This window comes from Lepisma saccharinum, chromosome 29, assembly GCF_977018435.1.
Source record: "Lepisma saccharinum chromosome 29, izLepSacc3.1, whole genome shotgun sequence".
Lineage (NCBI taxonomy): Eukaryota > Metazoa > Arthropoda > Insecta > Zygentoma > Lepismatidae > Lepisma > Lepisma saccharinum.
The window spans coordinates 27,608,125-27,632,989 of NC_139257.1; the positions used below are offsets into that span (position 1 = coordinate 27,608,125).

The 24,865-nt window shown below is 39.3% G+C and overlaps 1 protein-coding gene across 1 annotated transcript; it reads right to left on the minus strand.

Moving 5' to 3' along the window:
- Window positions 1–100: 100 nt before the first annotated feature.
- LOC145981214 (venom serine carboxypeptidase-like) lies at window positions 101–24,865 on the minus strand. The gene is made up of 6 exons (XM_083114346.1): window positions 24,580–24,865; window positions 14,879–15,062; window positions 10,086–10,229; window positions 7,973–8,047; window positions 5,780–5,946; window positions 101–730 (listed from the first exon to the last, which is right to left on the minus strand). The coding sequence occupies exons 1-6, from the start codon at window positions 24,859–24,861 to the stop codon at window positions 185–187; spliced, it is 1,398 nt and encodes a 465-aa protein (XP_082970472.1). The 5' UTR covers window positions 24,862–24,865; the 3' UTR covers window positions 101–184.

Genomic DNA, 24,865 nt, shown 5'->3' on the forward strand with positions numbered 1-24,865 from the left:
AGTGATATGTGTAGTTCTTCTTCTTGTGTGGAAATAAAGATGTTATGTGAAAATTGCCTTTAGTTTTTGATTTACCCTAATAATTTGATGGTCAAGAAATTGTGGATTGTGTTATATTCTTATTTCTTTGGTTTCAATGTGATACAATCACAATGCACTTGTTATGTTTATATTTATCCTTGCATTAAACTTTAGCACTTCCAGTATATGCAAGAGGCTGATTGTTGACAAACTTGGTGATCAGATCGAGTGCCCACACCGGCTGATCGGCAGGCACCATGTGACCAGCGTTCCGTACCAAAACTTCACTGAAGTTGCCACCTGACTTCACGTAGCCTGCCAGTTCCTCTCCCACATACCAGATGGAGCGCTCGGCGTTCCTGTATTCCTCAGCAGCGCTGAAGTTCAATGTCTGGTAATACCTCTCTGTCAGGGGGTAGGCACAGACTATATCCACCTGCCCGCTGTAGTACATGACTCTGTAGTTGTCTGCGAGGACTTCAACCCAGGGCTTCACAGACTGCATGAGGTCGATGCTCAGCTTGTTACGCACTACAGTTTCATTGTTGAAGGGTTGGTTACCAACATGGATTGCTTTTCTCACACCTGTCTGCTGAACAAAGCTTGAGTATAATTTGCTTTCAGCTGGTTCAGCTACAAAGAGGTAGTAGTTGTAGGGATCTACAATGCCAGTTGCTTCGCTCAAGGTAGCCGATAAGGAATTTGTCAACTGCAAGAGTGATAGGAGCATTAGTTTCTTGTGTGGTTTTTTTATAGCTTCAACTTTCTACCATTTTGGCTAATCATTAACTAACTAACGCTCTAGCCTTCTTAAACCCGAAGGTGTATGGCTGCAGCAACACAGGCCTTCCATCTGTCCCTATCCTGAGCAAGATCTATATACTCTTTTCCATCCCTACCGATTTCCTTTAGGTCCATCTCAACGTTATCCGTCCATCTTCGTCTTCCTACAGGTCTCTTACCATGAGGTTTCCCAACAAGAATCCTGTAAACTCCTCTTTCCTCTCCCATTCGTGCCACATGGCCTGCCCACCTAAGTCTTAGGTGGGCAGGCCATGTGGCACGAATGGGAGAGGAAAAAAGAGTCTTCTTGATTTAATCATTCTAATAATATGTGGATATGAACACATTATTATGCTAGTAATGAGGGTGACCATAATATTTTGACCCCAAAATGGGACATCTCAAGGGGGGTCAGTTCCTCCCTCCTCTTGCTAGTAGGTTAGGCCTATTAAAGTATGGATCACATAAATGGTACATCATAAACAATAAATAAAATATGATCTCCCGTTTTCAAAACATCACTGCCGTACTCAGAAGGGGACCTTAAGGGGCCACAGGCCCTCCTGTAATTTTGAGGAAATCAAAATTTTCAAATGAAAGCAGTGAAGAACATGGGGGGGGGGGGCAAAGTGATAACTGAAACCCTGCCTTAAAATGACCCTCAATTACATTTTTTTGTGTATTTGAACAGCATTTAAGATGAGTGTATCACATCCCCTCTAGAACACAGCTATGCAATATCCACCTTTACATTCAGCCTCCTCAAAAAAAAAAAAAAAAAAAAAAATTCCTGCGTACGCTAGTGATTATTTTAATCTCCATATGACTTACATAGCGTTTCTGGTCCCTTCTGATCAATCTTTCATGTTAAAGTTGAGAAGTGCCAAAACTATTTATCAAAAGAATCAATCTTCTTGACCAACCATTTATAAAACGCTCCACATTCCTGACACACAACGCAAAATTTGTCTCAAACGCGAATTTGTGTCAAGCTGCAGGAATTTACATCCTTGTTGCAGGTCTGTATTGAAACTACATTTATGCTTCTTGTCCATGCTTATTCATTGCTCTACAAATAATACAAAGCAAGACAACTCGCTATGCAAGCTAACTTAAATAGGAAACTGGTGTCTGCTCAAACATCCTCTACGACAAGGGAATGCTATGAAGTACTGCAGTGTGGCTGTTTTGCCTTGGTGTTACCATGAAGATAGTTTAAAAATTCCATCTACATTTTTTTAGCATGAAATTTGTGTAAAATTTAGATTTGGTTTTCAAGCTAACTCCTAGACTTATAAAACAGGACTGTTTTTTTTTGTTTTTTTTTTTTAATAATATTGACTGGACAACCGGCACACACCTCTGAAACAGGACTGTCCCGGGCAAAACAGGATGTATGGTCACACTAAATCAAGCAATGAAGATGAATGATGATTAGTACATTAGCAATTTAAGGTAAATTCATATTTTGTTCTTTCACCAAAAAATTATAAATAGTTTTAGATGTTCATGATTCGTACAACTAGGCCTATTGCGAGGATTTTGCAGTGCCCTAAAATAAGGGTTAGCCTATTTTTTTCTGATTTTTTTTAGGCTACTTCTTCTGCAAGGTGTAAGGAACAATCCTTTCGTAAGACACCAAAATACCAACCTCCTGGTCTGCATTTGACAGACTAATGAAGTTATGGCCCGTGGATCTGCAGCCAGGTTTTCTGTAGGAGTTGTGTTTTGTCATATATAAGTTTGTATTTGTCCCTTCATTCATTTTATATCATCATTCATCTCCATTGTCACGATGTGCTAACCTCTTCCACGGAGGTCGTTGGCATGAAAATAAACAAAATGTTTAGTTGTCCGGATGGTGGTGGGGTGACATATATTCTCACTTCTACAATTCCGAGAAGTATGATTGCTTAAAAAAGGATTGCCAGTAGCAAATTTTTGTGACAAAGTTTGCTTACAATTCTTTTATATTTTCTTCCAGTCTTATCACTAGAAACAAATTATAACACCATTAAGTCTTGTTTCCATGATTATGAAAAACTAAATATGCTGACCAAGGCAGTAATTTATTTTATTAAAAACATAAACTAAACGTAACGTTTCAACCTTCTAGCAAGGTCTTCTTCAGACTCTGTATCAAGTACAAATGTAACAAGATACAAAAACAGGGCATTACATATACACAAACATTACTCCCTCCGGACATCTTAGGAATAGAGAAGAATGCAAACAAGAAAAAGGAAAACATAGAAGAGGAAGGGATTATCTACGAAGTGAAATGTAAAGAATGTCAGAGTGTGTACATAGGAGAAACGAAAAAGAGGCTGAAAGACAGGTTGAAACAACATAGGGATAATGTACGACTTAAGAGAGAGAGAGAGAAATGCGATATTTAAACACACGAGAGAAACAGGACATGACATATAGTGGGATGAGGCTAAGTAGATAGGAAGGGAGAAGAGAATACTAGTGAGAAAATAGAAGGAGGCCAAGGAAATAGAGAAGAAAGGTGACGAAGACACAATGAACTGGAATGCGGGGCTGAAGTTAAAGAATGGAAGAAGGTGTTAGAAAGAGTGGAAAGGACAAGAGAGAAAGATGAGAGAAGAAGGAAGAAGAATGAAGGAAAAAGAGCGTGAGATAAAGAGTCCAACCACATTCTTTATGGAAGTAAATATGTTTAGCCTTTTAGGTGAAAGTACAGTTGACAAGGGAAAGCCACCTGCTAGAAAGTTCCAGAACAACTTTCTAATAGTCTGGAGGGAGTAATGTTTGTGTATATATAATGCCTGTTTTTGTATCTTGTTACATTTGTACTTGATACAGAGTCTGAAGAAGACCTTGCTAGAAGGTTGAAACGTTACGTTTAGTTTATGTTTTTAAAAAAAATTAATTACTGCCTTGGTCAGCATATTGAGTTTTTCATAGAAACAAAGTAAAAAAGACAAACTTCCATCCCTGTCAGATGAAAACTATTTTGATTACAACATTTGAATTTATAAAATACATCATACAGCATTTTCTCTGCATATTCCCTTAACCTTTCCTTCAGAAAATTACGCTACAAGTGTGTAAAAAGCCGGTCCCCGTGGCAGAGTGGTTAGCACATCACGCTACGATGCCAGGGGTCCCAGGTTCGAATCTTGGCCTGGGCATGGATATTTGTGAGAGTCCATTCATCAATTTCAACATATCTTCGTTCATCCCCATCTTCGCCAATTAGCCAAAAGTGGCACAAAAAGCGAAGTAAAATAAAGCAAAGCAAGCAATCAATTGTGTAAACATTCAGTATTAAAAATGTAAAAATATTTTCATATTTACAATAGCAGATTCAGCAGCAAAGTCCTCATATTTTTAAGATGTTTATTCGTTTTCATTTTTTTTTATGTTGCATTGTGCAGACTTGTAAGGTGTTTAGACATAGTTATTAGTGTCATTTAAGAAAACATGTGGAACTGAGTTTGCATTTCCTCTTGCACTACATTTTTTTTATACTATCGCAGAAAGTTTGGAAACAATTCTTACAATTAGTGCTGCTAATTTTGAGAACCAAGATGAGTGAGTGAAATGAACAGAAAGAATAAAGTGTCACTGGAATTCTGTAAAATATTTATTGTTATTATTAAAAATACAAAATATATCTCTTTACGGATATAAGCATTGGTGTAAGAATAAAACGCAATCTGTTAGTTCTTATAAATTACAATTTTTATGGCATTATGTAAATGTGGAGCCTACTTTGATACTTTTCAATCTTATTTGAAAAGTACACATAAAACGTAGTGTTTTGTACCCTAAAGTTCCTATGTCTAGTGATTAGATGAAATTCATGAAGGGACACTTACCAAGTAACACCCTTGCACATGCCAGGACTCATACATGGGACTATCAGTGGATATATCATGAATCTAGCACTCAACAATCTTGGCCATCAAGGTGACATGAGAGCATTGTTTTACTTGCATGCCAGAATTGGTGTTTTATTTCTATTATATCTAATTAATATATAATAAATATATACAATAAATAAGAATTGATGCAATAAATCAGGTCAAATTTTCAGAATACGCCACTGGTAAAGATATAACTTGTATTTTAAAAATATTAAAAAAAAACAAAAAATGGTACTTACGTTTTATGAGTGTTATTTACAAAACGACGTTTTGAGAATCTACTGTTTTCTTCTTCAGGTCCAAAACTTCGACTACGAAAAACTTTTCATAGTCACATCAAAATATTTTAAAAACCAGGATTATAAGGGTGTGAATTTGATATGGGTTAAACAGGAATTCAAAAACTATGCCTAAAACTATTGTAGCCTGCATATTCCGTATACAAATTAACTGTCTCTAAAGTTAAAAGATTCTTTCCACCTAAAACACGTATATAAACATTGAACAATTTAAAAAAGTTTAAAATCGGCCCGCGTCATTTCACTACCTGTAGTAACCCCGTGTTTTGGATGGAAGGGATCTTTTAACTTTAGGGACTGTTGATTTGTATACGGAATATGGAGGCTACAATAGTTTTAGGCATAGTTTTTGAATTCCTGTCTAACCCATATCAAATCCACACCCTTATTCCTGGTTTTTAAAATATCTTGACGTGGCTGTGAAATTTTTTCGTAGTCGAAGTTTTTGACCTGAAGAAGAGAACAGTAGATTCTCGAAACGTCGTTTTGTAAAACATAAGTACCATTTTTTGTGTTTTTTGAATATTTTTAAATATTTTTAAAATACGTGCTATTGTGAGTAATTCACACATTCATAATGAGTTTACTGGTAAAGATACAGCCCCACCCTCTGCTTTGGTAGACCATTACCTTACAGCTTCTAGGGAGTGTAATGATATTTAAATCTACGCATATGCTAAGAATATTTGTCTTAAAAAAAATAAAAACAATAAATAAAAAGTCACGCCTTCTCTTTACACATAATATTAGAAATTACATATTCTTATAACTATAACTTACTTCAAATGCATCCTCCCATTGCTCATTTTCAATAGCATCTCTTGTTTCCTGCTCTATGGCTGCAATTTTGTCTCTCATAAGCCCATCTACTAACCCAATCTGGTACGTATATTCGCTGTAATGTAGAATGTTTATGGGATCGCTGAAGGCATTTCCAATGGCCAAACCTGCAATTGGTGTTTGTAGAGGTTTTAGCTATGTACAGGTGAGGTTAGAAATTGCACTTAACTGTATTGCTATTATAAAAAATCATACACAAACTTATATTACATTACAAGTTCAAATGTTACCTGCATAGATTATTACTTTTGAAAATATGCATAGGCATAACTTGGTGGCTTCAGTGGATTTGCTTGATTTTGCAAAAGTAACACTTTTTAGCAAATAATATTGAAATGCTATTTTTATGGGATGCAAAACTTTTCAATTCTGCCACCAAAGTTAAGTCCCAAGTTCGATTCTGCTTTTCCAAAGTTAGGTCCCAAATTACGGCCATGAAAATATTGTCAAATATCAAATATAAATCTGAATGAACTGGTTAATTCTGTAACAATCACTTTTTGGTAAGGTTAATCACGCCAAAGGTGTTCAAATCAAACTGGAATATTTAGTTGCACATACATACATAAAATATATTTGATCATATGAATTTCAAGTATCTTCTATCATCACCATGTACGGTGTAAGTATTGGTTCAATCATTGGTCAACAATAATGTCAGTGCATACAAGAAACAACATTATGATGAATTCATAATTAAAAAGGCATGAAACAGGCATACAGTTACTGAAGATTTCAAACACAGCATGGCAATGAGACAATCGCATGCACAACAAACATATGAATTACACAAACCATTTAGAGATGGGCTTACCTCAATGACTGATTTCCACCCTTTCGGATTTTTACGAAACTTTTAATTTTTAAAGCTGAGTGGGAAAATGGGATATTTCGATTTTTTTAAATGTAATTTTCAAAGTGCATAGAAAGAAAGGTGAAGAAATGGCCCCCGGAATTATTGAACGTGTGCCTAGCTTTACATCCGGTAAACCACAGTTTGCGAAACTAAGAATCATAACAGTCTCCCTGCATATTCCATGGAGAAACACTAAATTTCAGCCACTTAAACCAATCAGAATTTACAAAACAACAGACATACAAAGCTACCATACAAGAAATTCTAACATACTTCTTCTGGACACACAAAACCAAACTGATCAACGAATAATAGATATGTATCACAAGGGTGTAGTAATTTATAACAAATTACATTCGTTACGCATTTTAAGAAACATTTAAAAGAACTGTACTAAAACATTAATTTTATAGTTTAATTTTGTAGTCGAATGATTGATGCACATTTGTAAGAGGCTTCAATTTATGCTTAGCCATAAATATATCTGTGTATGTGCATGCATACAGTCATTATGTAAAAATAAGACTAATATCTATATTAGCATGTCATTCTAGAAAAGGTAAGGTACCAGAATAGATACTATAACCCATGGTGCCACAGCCCTTGAGGGCAAGGGCCTACATACCAACTTGTCGACTTCACTCCCACATGCCTCAGCAGAGGTGGGCACATTCAGTTGCAAGAATGTATTATATTTATTTAGCACTTGTACTTTAAATATTAGAAAATGGCACTAAACGACTCATAAAAATGTTATATCTATTAATTTTTGAAACCATGGATTACTGTAATCCTCAAGAATAATAAATAAATAATCCTGTGCGTAACAGCCCATGAAGGGGCCTTGGCTTACCTACCGACTGCTTGTCTCCCTCCCACACTTTCCTTCATCACCTCTAAGCATGGAGATCTTCAAACAGGATTGGAATAGTCGGGGGGGTCAGCCTGACGTATTCCCAGTCATTGTAGTAGGTCTACGTGACTCATTCAAAGTTCCCCAATTTCCTCACGATGGTGGGTTGCCACCAGGTTGCCACAGGCCGAAAATTCCCGGAGACTGAACCCAGGATCGAACCCATGCCATCCTGCAGCCGCAGTCCAAAGCAAGGTGCCTTAGACCGCACGACCACGGAGGAGGACGAATAATAAACATATCAAATCGTATCACAATAATTACCATAATTACCTACAATAAGGACATTTATGTAGTCATAATAAAAATCCAGTATTAGTTTAAAACACTTATACTTTACAAAACAGACAAAAGTGAAACTTACCTTTCAGGTTAATCTTGAGGTCTGCTGTAGGGTTGTTTTGGTGTATAGTGTAGCTTATGGCTGGAATGTACTTTCCTGCAAAAAAAGTAAATGAATCTTTGAAAATATGTATACATGTAAATTATTAAAAGAAGAAACAATTTTATGAAAATTCATCACCAATAATTGATCCTTAATATTGAAGTGGTGCTTGTCTTAATGATATCTTCTTAGATCTGGAGTATGAATGGTATGATTGAAATGAAAACTATGGTGCCTCAGAATATTGGCTATTTGCACCCAAAACATTACACGGGGTCCAGCCACCTACTGTAACTAAAATCAATTTCTGTCTCTGAGGACTAAAATCTCCTTACCTAGTTAAAACCTGATGCTGTAAAGGAGCACTCAGCACATATAATGACAAAACACAGAACAACACACAGCTCTACATAGGATTATACTGGCTGTAGGTACAGGCATCAGAGCATCGTTGGCCTGCCAGACTTCATGAAAGTGATGTTCACAAATTGACATTTGGGTGCCATCTGAAAAGGTCACCCCTCTGAATGGCATCTGTGTCCATATATTCCTATCTGTACTTTGTAACTTTAAAACTTGCAAAATAGAATTTGTTACACACATTAGAAGAGCAGGAATGAAATTCAGTGCAGAAAAGAGTGAGGTGCTAATAAGAAGAAACAGAGCCAGAAATGAGCCAAGAATAAAGATGGACACGGAAGAGTTGAGCGTAGTGGAGAGCTTCAAATATATAGGAAGCATAATTGAGAGAAGTGGAAGAATAGATGAGGAGGTAAACAGAAGAGAACAAATGGGTGTGGACTCTATCAAAGCCTTCGGAGATTAGTACGGAACAAGGACGTACCTATGAAATGCAAGAAGGTAATATATAACACATTATGTACAAATAATTATGTATGGAGCAGAGATTTGGACAATGACAGAGAGAGACAGAAGAAAGATGCAGGCAGTGGAGTAAGGAGTATATTCAGGAAGACTAGAAGGGATAGGATAAGGAATGAGGAGATAGGACAGACAGTGGGAGTGGTGAAGCTTCAGGACAGAATAGATCAGGCCCAGATGAGATGGTTCGGACACATGAAGGGAATGGATGCAGAAATACTGCCATTAAGAGCATACAATGCACAAGGAGTGGGAACAAGGCCAAAGGGGAGACCAAGATGTGGGTGGAAAGAGAAGATATGGAGAATGTTAGGAGAAGAGGACAAGAGATTGGAACACCATGGAAAGATAGGAGTGGTGAAAGACCAGAAGAAAGTGAAGAGGCTTGACTTTATGCTGATCCAGCCAGAGGCAAGAAACTGTGAAGGACGATGATGACACACACACAAAATGTAATATAAATAAAAATAATATGCAAAACGTTAAGAGTTATTTCAGAGCCTGGCCAGAAGTTTCATAGGTGGAGATATATGCCAGCAAACAGGTCAATAAAAGTGAGAGTAAGCAATATATAATGGATCTAATCCTAAGACATGGCATGAAGCCGAAAATCTAGAATGAGAGGCTGAAAACAGATATGGGGAAAGGGGATACAAATAAAAGAGAGAATTGAAGGAAACCAACCAACTATTCCAAAATCTCATGGTCGAAGTTGTGGTCCTCATCTATTCTTCTGTGAATGCCCGTGGCTACTGCATACTAACACATATTCAAAATTCTTGTGTCATTAGATATAATTAGTTTGACACGACCTTTATCACCTTGCTGCATGATCCTGTCCCCTATTCTTATCTTGAAATGTCGATGTACGTATTAGGAAGACGGTTGAGGGCAGATTGTTTTCTCCACGAGGCTCCCATATGCAACATTTGACATCTAAAATAAAGCGATCACTTCCAGAGAACTCTAAAAGTAAGCGATCACCCTCCAGAGATGTATAAAATGAAAGGATAACCCCCAAAGATATCTGAATTCAAGTGATCACCCCAGGGATGTCTGAAATCATGTGATCACTGTACATAGACGTCTGAATATAGCAGTATATCATCATTAAATGTAATGGGTGGCAGTTAAACGAAAGGTCAACCTACCTGTCCGAGAGTTGGTCGTTAATTTGCTAATGGAAATGGCACAATAGTTAATAACTTACCTCCATAAGATTCCCCGGTAACAAAGAAGTCGTTCTTCTGTAGTTCTGGAAACAGCGTGAAAAACTGGATCAGAGCGGCATAAAGATCTCGACCCACTTCAACTTGATTGGTGGCGTAACCGTCTAAATCTCCGAAACTGTAACCTGAAAAAGAATCCTTTATTAACATCTGTGGTGGTGAATTATATTAGATGCACAGGTGAATGAAAGAAATAATTGTGGACCAGCGTTCATTTGGCAACTTGGTTCTGCACACATCCCTAAACGATCAGCCATGAAATGAGGCGGGTGGCAGACGTTCACGCTGTTGCCACGTCGGAGCACAACCCAGTGTGTTAGGAGGTTTAAGAGAATGAAAGATGTCGTTGTAGAGTTGGTCTTTGTAATCCATGTGGTACAAACTGACAGTATTTGCTCGAAAGGTCAGGGTGACACAAAAGTGCCCCGGAGAGAGGTCTGTCTGACGGCGGGAACCAGCGACTTTTGTCCAGCTCTCGCTTTGCTTTCCCATTATGTGGCACCAGCGCAATTCTGCCCAGCCGCCTATTTTCATGGCCACGCGTTTAGTATTACAATTACATGCTGATATAACATATACAAACATACAGTTAGTGTGCGAATTAAGCTTTTTTTGCCTTGGGGGATATCTACTCAGTGACGTATTTGTGATTTTATTTTGAGGTGTTTTTGGGGGGGGGTATTCAAATATGTGTTACCAGTTAGCAAAATAAATTATTATTGCTTTCCAATTCAAAGTATCTGGGAACAGTAATTCTTACCTAGGACATTAAATATTATGATAACATTTACACGTACCTTAGAAACAGTTGGTACGAGGTGTGGCTAGAAAAAAAACCCGGATTGATGTTGCTGTCGACAAACGGCAGGCGCATCAAGGTCAAGCGGTGCATGAGTGTATAACCTGATATCTTGCCTACCGGCTGTGTGATTGCCCAGGGTGCGCGGCGCTCAGTTCTTCTGTAGTTTGTGGACGAAGTGAACCGTACATCTGTGCTCCGTCGGAAAAGAAATTAAGTGTGAAAGTGGAACAGCGTATCAATCTGAAGTTTCTTATCAAACTCGGAAAATCCGTCACAGACACTTATGGTTTGTTGAAGGAAGTGTACGGAGATGTGTGTTTATCACGCACTCAAGTGTTGGAGTGTTTTCAAAGGTTTAGAGAGGGACGAGTGATTGCGAACAAGCGTCCTGGACGGTCTTGCACGTCAAGAACGGAATCAAACATTGAAAATGTCGGTGAATTGATTCGAATTGTGTACCCAAAGGTCAAACTGTCAACCAACAATATTTCATTCCGATGCTGACGACCCTTCGTGGGCGAGTAAAAAGACGACGACCTGATTTGTGGAAAAGCAAGTCATGGATTCTTCATCAGGACAATGTTTCTGCCCACACGACATTATCAAGGCTTTTTTGGCCAAGTATGAGATCCCAGTGTTAGAACATTCACCCTATACGCCGGATCTCGCTCCGTGCGACTTTTTTTTTTATTCCCAAAGGTCAAATCAGCACTGAAAGGAACCAGATTTAAGACCGTAGAATGTGTGAAAACAAAAGCGACGGATGTCATGAACATGGTTTCGGAAAATCATTTCCAGCACTGTCTCCAGCAATGGAAGATTCGTATGGAGCGATGTATCGATAGTGCAGGGGAGTACTTTGAAGGGGATAATGTTCATATTGTACAAAATAACCAATAAAAGATTTTGTAGCAACAGTCCGGTTTCTTTTCTAGCCACACCTCGTATATTTGCAATCTAATAACATGTATACGTAGACATAAAAGAGTTATTAAACAAGGAACACTGAAAAAACTTGACCAAATTTATTTTACCCATTCAACTCAATGGACAGAGTGATGGAGTTAGTCTGGGAGCTCTTTGTAAAACATCTGCATCCGACAACAATGTAAACAGTAAACAATTGGGTATTTAAGAATAGAGTAGGGTGCAATTGTATTAAAGGTTAAATAACGATTTTCCAGAATAATTTTTCAGTGGCGTTTGTTCCAAAGTGAAGAAATGGTAAAGTGCATCACACATATCTTTGCCGTTGCGCACATACCAATTTTCGTTTCGTTTCCCTCTCTCTTAGCATCACGTGTTCTACGCTGCTCGCCAACCTTCGCCATTGTTGCCATATTGTCATTTCATTCCTGGACAAACTCGCGCAAACATCATTGAAAACAATTGAATAGCGGCAGGGACGGCAATGTGGCAATATAGCATGACGAAGTGGTTGCTTCTTTTATGTAGTGCATGTTCATTGGCTAGCTAGTAACTAGTGTTGCCAACAGTAATAATGGAGCACCATTTCTGTCACAGAAGGAGAAAGGCAGTTGAAGTGACGGTGAGTTTGTTGGGTTCAAAGCACCATATTTTTATTTCATACTAAGTATTTTACCGGTTTGACGTTGTGTGCGTGTATTGCGTGTGTTTATGTGAAAGTGCATGTTTGTTAATGAACGTTAAATTCCATAATACCTCCAGTTCTGTCAAAGTTGAAATCAAAAACCTTGCATAACCAAGCTCGGAAAATTCACAAACTGTTCATATTTCATAATTTTGGAATTGTTCAAAAGAAAAAAATTATGTGGCTCCATGAGCATTTCAACTCTTGGCTCCGGCAAGTGTTCTTGTAGAAATTGCATAGAGGAGGCTGTCATTTTTGCTGGTTAATGCGATGCATATTGTTTATTGTGTTAAAATTGTCATGCTTTGATGGGTGACAAGTTCATAGCACCCCCCCCAAAAAAAGACGCACAGATTATCGTCTAGTGGCAGTATATGTACTTGTTATTGTTGTGGAAGCCGGCATCGTTTGTAAATTTACAACAAAGGCAACCGACTGTCGCCGATCACAGAGAGGCAATAATACTGCTTGAAGAGTAGTGTTGTGGTCCGATTGTCGCTGTTTAACATGTTCGCATGTTATTACTTCTCAAAGCAGTGGTAGTGTCGGTCGTGTATTATCTGTCGTTGCAGTTCCGTACCAGTGTAGACGGGTTTTGGGAGTGAACCGTTAGAGCGCCACCAGTGCATTAATGCAATGGAAAATAATGAAGTGATTATTTTGTTTGAAATCACTCAAATAAGGAATCACTATGAAGAAGTCTTCTTTGCAGCATTTTTGGTAATTTTACGTATGTGTTAGTCCATATTTTGCGAATTTTTAGTCCATATGTATGTAGCTACATACAAAGCCACTTGTTAGTACATATTAATCCTAGTCCTGGTATAATGCATGACGTTTAAAACTCAACGTTAGGTAGACCTGAATTCTCTAATTTTCTTGTTGTACGTAACAGGTGTGCATCGGCGCACTGCAGCGATTTTTCTATCTGCTCCATTAGCAACACCGGTTCTTGAGTTGTGTCGCGCATCGCACGGCAGAAATATACGTGTTGTGCTCTATACTATGTGCTTTCAATTCAATTTTCTTTGGGGTGGATAAAAACATCCCTGGCAGGGATTAAATTTTTCTTCTTCTGCCGAGGATGAAAAGTTGTGTGTGTGTGTGTGTGTTGTGTGGGGGGGGGGGTTGAGAGGTTCCCACCATCCTCCCCATTAATTAGCACACTGCATACAATGTTTCTTTGCTGTCGCAGTTTCACATTTTGATCGTATTCTGAAGGATACTAGTAAAAATGTTCATTTTTATTTAGCTTATTTTTAAGGTTTTTAGCGCATGCTAGTTTTTAGTGCATATAAAGTCTCAGTGTAGTAATGAGGTACAAGAAGACTCAGTATTCTAGTGAAAAGTATATGTGTAATTTTTAAAATTTCCTGCCACTTTCGGTCAATCGCGACTGATGATTAATGAAATTGGTTCAGGGCTCGACCACTCAGCGCACTCGGCTACAAATTGTGAAATATGATCCGAAAACCTATTGTGAGATTGTATATTTGAAGGACAATGTTATCATGGGCGTATCCATAAATTTTTGTAGGGGAGGTCGGGTGTTGATATAAAATTTATTATTATTAGACCTATTATTAAAATAGTAATAACTACAATGATTATTATAAAACTTGCTACAACTACAAATAGGTATATTTTGTCAAACTATTATTAATATTATTATAACATTGGGGGAAACTCTTCTACTCGATACGCAAGATTAATAAATATCCAGTGGGATGTTGTCCTTAATTTTTTACGTTAATGTAAATGATTGGTTATGCTATTTGGTTATTAGCTTTTACACAATTCGTTCAAGAAAGCTCTGGAAGTTATGGGAGGAACTTAGTCATTAAACTTACGTTCTGCTACCTCTCACATAAAAATCCCATGCCTGTAATTTTAAAAACTCATGAAAGCATTTATTCTTTGGATTCAGTGGTACAATGGTATTCTGACCCACTGTCTTTGGAGGGGCTGGAATTGTAAAGGCGTATAGGGCATAGCTGCTTTCTACGGTGGGCGACATACACAATAATACATTTCTTATTAAAAGCTTTCCACTTTCAAAAATGGCATTTGGGGGAGCATTTTAAGGTGAATTTGCATTTATGACTAGTTTTTGCTTTCATTTGAAAATATTTATTTTATCACAATTTCAAAGGGGGCTGTAATCTCTTCAGTTTCCTCTCTGCTTACGCCAATGTGACCTGACTCGAGCACTCGTGTCTTTGAGCTATTTTTTTTATATATAGAAGAATGCTAATTCACTTAACGTTATTTCTGTTCTAATTTACAATTTGCAATGGGGGGGGGGCGTGATTCAACCCCCTCCCTCCTTACGCCCACGACTGAAATACAGTAAACCTTACCTGTGCCAACAGGCTGGTCAAAGTATATCACATTGTGCGAAATGTGCCAGGAATACTGGTTGGGAACAAGGGTCATGTTCTCTGTAACCTTGAAGGGCCCATTTTCCCAAAAGAGTCCATATAGAGAAGAACGACCAGGGCCTCCCTGGAGCCACAATAAAACGGGGGCCTCCTCAGGATTGATCTGAAAGCAAAAATGGTAAATTAATCACACGTGGGACAAGTTATACCCTAAAAAGTAAGTGTAGTTTCTTAGTTATTGAGAGTTACCCATTTGAAAGGTAAGAGCCAGTTGTCACAACTTCAGTGATCGATATACGATCTCTCTTTGGCGGGTTGGGAGGCGAATGGCCATTATTGTAGCTGTTCCTGTTAGGCTCATCCAAGATTTACTCTGATAATTTTATATTGTGTCAAATTAAACTTTTTTACTTCGGCGGAAGGGGGTGCTATCCTTGGTGATTAGAATGATCATATTTTAAACACAGTCCTTCCTTACTTTCTTGAGAAAAGATAAAGACAAAATATTAAAATTACCAAAACCTATGTCTGTTTTCTTACACAAATACGTATATATATACGTACACACACACACACACACACACACACACACACACACACACACACACATATATATATATATATAAATATATTAAAAATATTTATTTTATATATACACTTTATCACAAAATTTCAATAGGAACTTATGTGTTTAAGCTTAGGCCATTGCGTTGATAGTGGCTTTACTGAGCTCCCATAGGTTCATAGAAAAGATGTCAATGGTGTTATTCTTGATTAGCAATTTATTGTAACTGGTGCACATTCTCCACAATGGAGATTTCTTTTTAATTTCGGATCTAGCCTTCTTTGTAAGAAAAACTTCATTCTTTAGTCTAGTTTTCGACGACGGGATTCGAAAATTAATCTGGCAGAGTAGATGTTCAGAATCTATTTCATGATTTAACAATTTCCACAAGAATACTATTTCATGTAACGTTCTTCTGTGACACAGCTTGTAAGAATATAAGAATTGAGATATACCTATGGGAATATCTGGGAATTTTATAAGATATATTATTCAAGAAATATTCACTGTCAACTTGGAAAGTTAAGATCTTCTGTACAAAATTTATCTTTTCATTTTTCTTCTTTCTTTCTAAGGTAAACATATTCCACTGTGCTAACCATTCAGAGTAATGTTGGTCATAATATATATTTTTTTTAACTTTGTGCATAATAACTTGATAAAAAGTTTTCGAACTGATTCAACTTTTTGAAGGTAACTAGTGGCTGTCAGAAATAATTCATTAGCATATTCAAGAATAGGAAGAACTATCGTTTTATACAGGTATATTAAGGTATCTTCTATTTGAAAAAAAAAAAAACTTTCTATGAGAAAAATACATAACCAAGCAACTTCCTTGCTCTTTTGCAAATTTCTGAAATGTGCTCATCAAATATGAGAGAGGAATCTATTAATATTCCTAAGTCTTTATGACTTGTCACACACTTGGATTTTATTTTGATAAATAGTTGGAGACTATGTAGTGAACTTTCTTAGTGTATCTTAAAACTTTACACTTTTTCAAGTTAATTTCCATTTCATTAATCTTGCATCAATATGTCATTCTATCTAGATTAGGGATGGCCAAACGGATCCGGATTCCAAAAGTTACGGATCCGGATCCGAAAATTCCGGATCTGGATCCGGATCCGAAAGTTTCGTATCTCAATCCCATTATAATATTACCACACATTAAAAGGTATTATAATCTTCGATTACAAAGAAATTTTTCATTAGTTAGTCCTACAAGAATTTTTTTCAAGTGTTGTTCCTAAAATACTTTGCTACGCATCGGCTAACACACTCGTTTGATTTTTGATTTTGATTTTAAAATTTTGGGTGCGTCAGCACTAAGGCTATTTTGCACCCGTCACACTATACGGGGTCCAGCCCCTTACCGTTTCACATAACAACTCTAACGTTGCTTAATTAAAATCATAAAATATTAAAATGTTCTGACTTTCGTTAAAAGCCGAGGCTGCAAAGAACAATCAGCACAAATAAGGATAAAACACAGGACAACACAAACAAAATTATCCTGGCCAGGGGGCCAGTCGCCAGAGCCTCGTTAGTCTTCAGTCCAGGGTGTACTGACGTCGAAGTGAGGTTGACGGCTAACACACTCGTGCACAAAAATAATCTTACTTGTTTAACATAAAATGTCAGAGGTGATTTTGTATATGCCATTGAAACGAATATGTATTCATTTGAATGTATTGGAAATGAAAACACACATAAATGTGAGACATTCCATTCCAGGATGAAACCTTTAACACATATAACAAGATAGAAATGTTATACAAAAATTATACAATTGTTCTATAGTTAGTTTTACAAATTAAAATAATACATTATAATATATGCAGTGTTATATAATTACAAAGTGTAAGATTAACAAGGGAGGTTATCTAAGTGTCCCCCTCCGATTTCCATGAAACTTGGCAGGTGTATAGTGGGGCCCAATGGAAGAAATACGTGTTTTCTTGTTTCAGCTAAAAATCAGTTTTAGGGGGCAAAACCATCTCAAATGTCAAGATGAGGACAAATTTAAGTGAGGATCTGACCCCTGTGTCCCCCTCCGATTTCCATGATACTTGGCAGGTGTGTGTATAAACGGGCCCAAAGGAAGAAATACGTGTTTTTCTGTTTCGGCTAAAAAACTGTTTTAGGGGGCAACCCCCCTCAAATGTCAATATGAGGACAAATTTAAGTGGGCATTTGACCCCTGTGTCCCCCTCCGATTTCCATGAAACTTGGCAGGTGTATAGTGGGGCCCAAAGGAAGAAATACATGTTGTTTTTGTTTCAGTTAAAAAACGGTTTTACGGGGCAAAACCCACTCAAATGTCAATATGAGGACAAATTGAAGTGGGGATCTGACCCCTGTGTCCCCCTCCGATTTCCATGAAACTTGGCAGGTGTGTGTATAAACGGGCCCAAATGAAGAAATCCTTTTTTTTTGTTTCGGCTAAAAACTGTTTTAGGGGGCAACCCCCCCCCCAAATGTCAAGATGAGGACAAATTTAAGTGGGCATTTGACCCCTGTGTCCCCCTCCGATTTCCATGAAACTTGGCAGATTTATAGAGGGGCCCAAAGGAAGAAATACGTGTTTTTTTGTTTCGGCTAAAAATCTGTTCTAAGGGACAACCTCCCCTCAAATGTCAAGATGAGGAGAAATTAAAGTGGGAATCTGAACCCTGTGTTCCCCTCCGATGTCCATGAAACGTGGCAGGTGTATAGAGGGGCCCAAAGGAAGAAATACGTTTTTTTTGTTTCAGCAAAAACCTTAGACCTCCCTTCTAAGTGTATTAATTAATTACAAATCGCGCACGCGCACACACACAATATATATATATATATATATATATATATATATATATATATATATATATATATATATATATATATGTATATATGTATGTATATTAGCAGGTAACAATATGTTATAAACACATTCTTACTTTCCAAAGAAGCGCATGTGGGATGGCAAAACGGATCCGGATCCGGATCCGAAAGTTTTGGATCCGGATCCGAATGTTCTGGATCCGGATCCGGTACTGGATCCGGATCTGAAAATTCCTGATCCGAAAAATTTTAGGATCCGGAACCAACTGGATCCGGATTTCGGATCCGCCAGGATCCGGATCTGGCCATCCCTAATCTAGATCAGCCTGAAGTTGAGCGACATCATTCTCTGTTAAAATACTCTTATAACATTTTATACTAAACATAATAATAGTAATAAAAGTTTCTGTGACTGCCCCCCCCCCCCCTTTTGAGAAAAAATTCTGTGGTCGCCCTTGACAAGAAACACAATGTCATGCCAAGATTATAATTATGAATACCTTTCGACAACGGGAGATCGCATTTCATTTATTGTATACAGGTATAATGTATCATTTATGTGATCCATTCTTTAATAAATAATAATAGCATGTTAATAACAACAATACTTTCGTAATTAGGTCTAACCGATTTTTCAAGGGAGGGCTATATACAGGGTGTTTCGTAAGTTTGTTTACAACGCTTGGAAGGTGATTGTACGAGTGAAAATAAGGTGGAAAGTTCATGTAACGATATTCCGGAAACTGCTTTGTTGCCGAGTTATTGACGTTTCAAAACGTGGGAAAATGAATTTACGAAGTGAATAATGGCAAAACGGGTGGATAGAAGTCGTCGGTGTTGGACAGTCCACTAAGAAATTGGGTACGCTCTTGTCAAAAAATCACGCGGCAATGTTGTGCAATGTCGGCGCAAGGGATTCACCAAAGGACGCGATAGAAGATGTTGACGGGAGTGGGGTGGGTGTGCGTTCTGCGTGAGCTGGTATCGACGAAAATTGGCATGTGTTGAATGGCACCAAAAAACAAAGAAAATTTCCTGAGCGAAGGGCACCATGATTTAAAAACGAAAAAAAATGAACTGTCATAGGTTGCATACCCTGAAGGGCAGATGGGTGTCCGTGTGATCTGACGTTAAGTACCACATTTCCCGCTAAGGTCGCCAACTGTGTAGGTTTCGTCATGAAGGAGCGCACGTGTCTGTGCCGTTCGTGCTTCAGGTGCTGTGCCAGCAGCAGGTTGTTAAACATTCACGGTTGAATGGAAAGACGTGAGGTTCTTGGACAGTAGTGTTGGGCAAACATATGACCTAGCAGTGTTACGTGTTAATTCTTAGCCACAGCCCATCGTGTTCTGGGAAGTGTACTAGTGTTAACGGCCATAAACACTTGTAGCCCTGGTGTAAGGGATGGCTGCATACACGCCCCAAGAGCTGGCGGACATGCATCTGATTTATGGGGAGGCTGGAGGTAATAGCCGTGCTGCAAGGCGTCTGTATGGGGCACGTTTTCCAAATAGGGTGTTACCATCGCACACCTTATTTCAAACTGTAGACACTCGACTTCGGGAAACAGGATCAGTGTTGCCACCTCGTCGAGAAGTTGGACGACCGCAAAGTTTGCGAACACGACGGTTTGTGGAAGATGTGCTAACTGCAGTGATGGATCATCCAGGCACCAGTACGCGCGCACTAGCCCACGAACGAAACACCTCCCATGTGAATGTGTGGCGAGTCCTGGCAGAAGAGGGGATGCACCCGTACAAATTGAAGAAAGTGCAAGATCTTTTACCTCGGGACTTTGGCCCACGTGAGGACTTTTGCCAATGGTTTGTTCATCAAATTGAAACTATCCCCAATTTTCAGAATACGGTACTATGGACTGATGAGGCTATCTTGACGAAAACTGGTGTGTTCAATAGTAAAAACAGTCATGTGTGGGAACATGAAAATCCACATGCACTGCTAGTGGCACATCATCAGCACAGATTTGCAGTGAATGTGTGGTGCGGGATACCGAATGACCATTTGATTGGACCGTACATTCTCCCTGTTCGCCTATGTGGAAACACTTATCAAGCATTTCTCAGTGAGGTTTTGCCTGAACTACTAGAGGACGTGCCCTTGGCACTGAGACAAAGACTGTGGTTTCAACATAACGGTGCACCCCCACATTTCGATCGGAATGTGCGCCATTTCCTCAATACCGTATTCCACAACCAGTGCATTGGCAGGGGAGGGCCTGTGCCATGGCCACCTCGATCGCCTGATATTACGCCCCTGGATTTCTTCCTCTGGGGAGAGATGAAACGCCTCGTTCACGAAACACCTGTCGTGTCAGCCGAGGACCTCGTTGCCCGTATCAACGCCGGGTTTGTTGTGTCGCACTAGACAATCCTTGATTCGCCGTTGTCGGCTCTGCTTGGAAGTATATGGTGGACACTTTGAAAACCGTTTGTGATGAGGTTCTCTTCACATCTCCATTAAGCATACTGCGTGCCCTTTAGGGTATGCAACCATTCAACACATGCCAATTTCCGTCGATACCAGCTCACGCAGAACGCACACCCGCCCCACTCCCGTCAACATCTTCGTTCGCGTCCTTTGGGGAATCCCTTGCGCCGACATTGCACAACATTGCCGCGTGATTTTTTGACAAGAGCGTACCCAATTTCTAAGTGGACCGTCCAACACCGACGACTTCTCTCCACCCGTTTTGTCATTATTGACTTCGGAAAATCATTTTCCCACGTTTTGAAACGTCAATAACTCGGCAACAAAGCAGTTTCCGGAATTTCGTTACATGAACTTTCTACCTTATTTTCACTCGTACAATCACCTCCCAAGCGTTGTAAACGAACTTACGAAACACTCTGTATAAGGATGTCCCAAAAAATGTATACTTACTTTAACAGCTGAAAGCTCACATAATTTTCTGACCTTTTCAGGTTTAACCCTAGAACACTAGAGTACATAAAATTTGCGCGTGGTGTGCTCTTAATTCCCTTCCCTACCTCCCACCTCTCCACCTAGCAGTGCCTCGACCAGTCTGTCAGCTAAGGAACCACTGTCGTAAGGAGGGTGCAAGCGCCGATCGTCTTGATTTGGTTTCTTATGTTGTGCACTGTACGTCAATTTACGCTAGTTACACTGTTACACTGTAATATGGGAAAGCGCTAGTGTTCTAGGGTCAATCAATTTCAAATAATGGGTGAAGACAGACTAAGCTTTGAAGAAATGAAATTTAAACTAAATTGAAACTGGGAGTTTGAAAACGCAGTTGAAGTGCAAATACAGAGAGTTTCGAATAGATCTGGCTAAGCGACTTACCACCACTTGAAGCTGACGCTGTTCAGAATATCTACAAAAAACGAGCCCCACAAAGAAGAAAGTTTATGGAAACTCACGGCAAGATATCAAGATAATTGATGTGGTAAGAGAGTTCTCAGATAGGCATTTCAAAATCAAGCACTGGCATTAGATGAGTTTAATTTGAAGAAGAGTCCATACTCTCTATGCAGATGATCCAAACCGGAGAGTGCAGTTTAGTGAGTGGTACTTGGCAAGATGTGCCAAACAGATGTACTGAACGAAGGATTCAGAATTATAGCCTCCACGTTCACCAGACCTCGCGCCACTAGACTTTTGTGTAGTGATACATAACAGATAAAGTTTACGATACAAAACCCGCAAGCAAGAGTCGACGAATTGAAGGGAGCCATTGTACAAGAATACGCTTAAATTCCGAAGTAAATTAATCTTGATGTTTGTGATTCCAATCTTTCGCGTTGCCTGGATCAGAAAGGTCTGAAAAACAGGCTTTTGATTACGAAAACTATTCATGTCTGTAAATTGTTTTAAATTTTGAATATGAACTGTATCTTAATAAACACTGGCGTTATAATCATTAACAGTGTGTACTTATTTTATTGGGACAACCTGTATTTCCCGAGAATTCACAATACCAGTATTGGATTGTATTGAATATTCTCCATTTTCCACAAATTGTAACTGATTTTGTATTAGTCATGTTCTTGTCTCCAAGTTAATAAAGAAAAAAAAGCTCGTGCTGTCTCCAGCGGTCCTCTTAGTGGATGGAAGCACTCACGTGATGCCTGCCAAGGTCCCCAGCAAACGACAGAACAGCGAGTGGCGGAAGCGGTAACAGAATAAAATTTATGAGTCATCCAACAATATATGAAACTTATTTTCTTGCAAGATTTCGGTTCTGTTCAGTTGTAAAGAAGTGACAGAAATGAACTACATTCATTAGAAATTCTCAAGTGCATAACGATAGGATGATGAAATAATGGTAGGCAGTGCCGTCGATTAGGGAGGAAGGGGGGCAGTTACCAAACCCACTTTTTGTCACTCTTGGCTCCTCCTGCAGTATGGTATTTTAATTATAAGCCTTGTCTACCAAGATAAAAATTATCCATGCCCCCTCCCAGTTTTGACACCCAATTGCTGCTGTTGATGGTAGGTAGAAGCTTCGAGATAATTAAAAAGATGTTAAAATTAACCAGATCACCAATTTTTTCATTGAGCACATCATTTTTCCTGCAAAAATATCGTCTTCCCCTGGGACAAATGCTTGCATGTAGAAGCTCAGAGAGATCAAGTATAAAAAAGGGTAAAATTCCTATCCAGAGGCCTGCACAAGACCTGGAGCAGACCCGTTCGCGAGACATCGCTCCTGAAATGCCATGCAACCTGCGCAACACCCTCGCTTGAGCAGCTTGTATGCCCACCTGTCCAGATCGTTCCTGGCAGGCATTGTAGACTCGCCGGGTACCCGCAGTCTTACGATACCTAGTAGGTCTCAGTTCGTTCTTTCCATCAACTGCAGACCCCTCCCTCTGCATGACGTAGTTGCTTCGAGTAGAAACTGCACCGGGCCCACACCGTTCTGCAGTGTTGCCAACTGCAATAGATTTTCACTACTTAAAAAAGGGAACTCAAAGCTTCGTAAGCCACATCACCAATGAAATGAGATTTACGAATGTTGCTACCCCCCCCACACACACACATTGAAATAGATTTTCCGTGGCACAGGATCCATAAGTATATGTCGTAAATAACCAATATACGTATATATAGTGATATAGGGCAGGACTGAAACATGTCACGTTCGACGCTGAGGTTGCGAGTCAAACAACACACTGTTCTACTGCGAACACCAGGGCCGTAGCCAGCCAGGGGCAATGCCGTTACCCTCGTTTGGGGGGGGGGGGCAAGTACTTGGATAAACGTAACAACAACAACAATCATAATAATAGTAATAAAGTAGCATGAAAGGCATTATTATCCTCATAAATCACGCAAAAAGGGGTAGAAGTCGGTTCTCACGCATTTGTGTTGAAACAGAGGATTAGAAATATTTTTTTTCAACACGTCAATTTCACGTTAGCTAATAAATTCCGAATGTACATACATATGGCATGTAAAATTTCCATCTACAATATTTTCTTTTCACTTGGAGCGACGTATTACATAATTAATTCATCCAACTCGTAACAAACCAACATTAATAGCAAATCATATCGCGGGCCGCCATAGCATTCTCTGTTTTAAAACTTTTCTCACTTAGATCGTTCGGCGCTCAGGACCGTCTCCCGCTACCCCTTTGCTACGGCATTGAACTTGATGAGACTTGTACTTTAATGTTTGACCCCCACCCTGACCCCTCCGCTAGACAATTTCCGTCCAAGGTTGTGAGCAATGCACCCTGCCCCCTCTGGTTGCGCCACTGCGTGCCTGGTTAAGGCACCATGCAATGAAAAACAATTAGTTTTCAGTGAGGAGATTTTTGTTTGCTCGATCATTCATTTAGATAAATGAAACTGTAATATTGCGTGCATTTCCTGGCAATAAGATAAAAACTGCTTACGCTGAACTGAAATCGCTAAGTGTATAAATTCTCCTTGGAGAAGAAGCTCCTCCTAGGACTTCGTAGGATTTAGTAGCTACGTAAGTAGGCAACACTGGCTGCAGCCGTCCACGTGGTGATGAAACACCTGGAGCGACACGTTGCCGGAGGGCTGTTTCCTTCCAGCAGGTTTTGCAGGCGCCCGGGTCTTGATGAATGCCCAGGTACCTTGTAAGCGCAGAGCGCCTTGAAGACCAAGAACCCGGGTAAAGACGCAAGTCGACTCGTTGCCGTGGGCAGGCGAGCAGGTAAACCTGTTATCGCGTGCAAGCGGGCAGTGGGTAGGTAAAAGGCAGACTATGCTGGCCTCTATTCCTATCACCTATAAAAATACCACCGTCATTTCAGTTCTTCATTCACTGAACGTACCTGCGCTGGGAAAAACCAGAAGAAGAGATTCGAATTAAACTCCGGATTGACAGTAAGGTACCCGGAGTAGCTGGGTACTCCGTCAATTCCAAGATCTCCCACCAGGGACAAGTTGCGAGCTTCTTCAATGTTGCCAGCTTCTATCAGAGGAGTCAGAATAAGCGGATCGCCATCTGCAACAGGTAGCGTCAAGATGTCCTTCACCAGAAGCGTTGATCTTTGTCCCTGACTGCATTCGATGCTGGACAGGGCAAGAAGGAGTATAACTGAGAACTGGAACATGGTA

Excerpts from the sequence above, each read along its gene's own strand:
- LOC145981214 (XM_083114346.1), bottom strand. The coding sequence starts at position 24,861 with ATGTTCCAGTTCTCAGTTATACTCCTTCTTGCCCTGTCCAGCATCGAA. Across the intron at positions 10,230-14,878 it reads TGACCAGCCTGTTGGCACAG|GTTACAGTTTCGGAGATTTA; the intron begins GTAAGGTTTACT and ends ATTCTTTTTCAG. Across the intron at positions 731-5,779 it reads AATGGGAGGATGCATTTGAA|TTGACAAATTCCTTATCGGC; the intron begins GTAAGTTATAGT and ends TCACTCTTGCAG.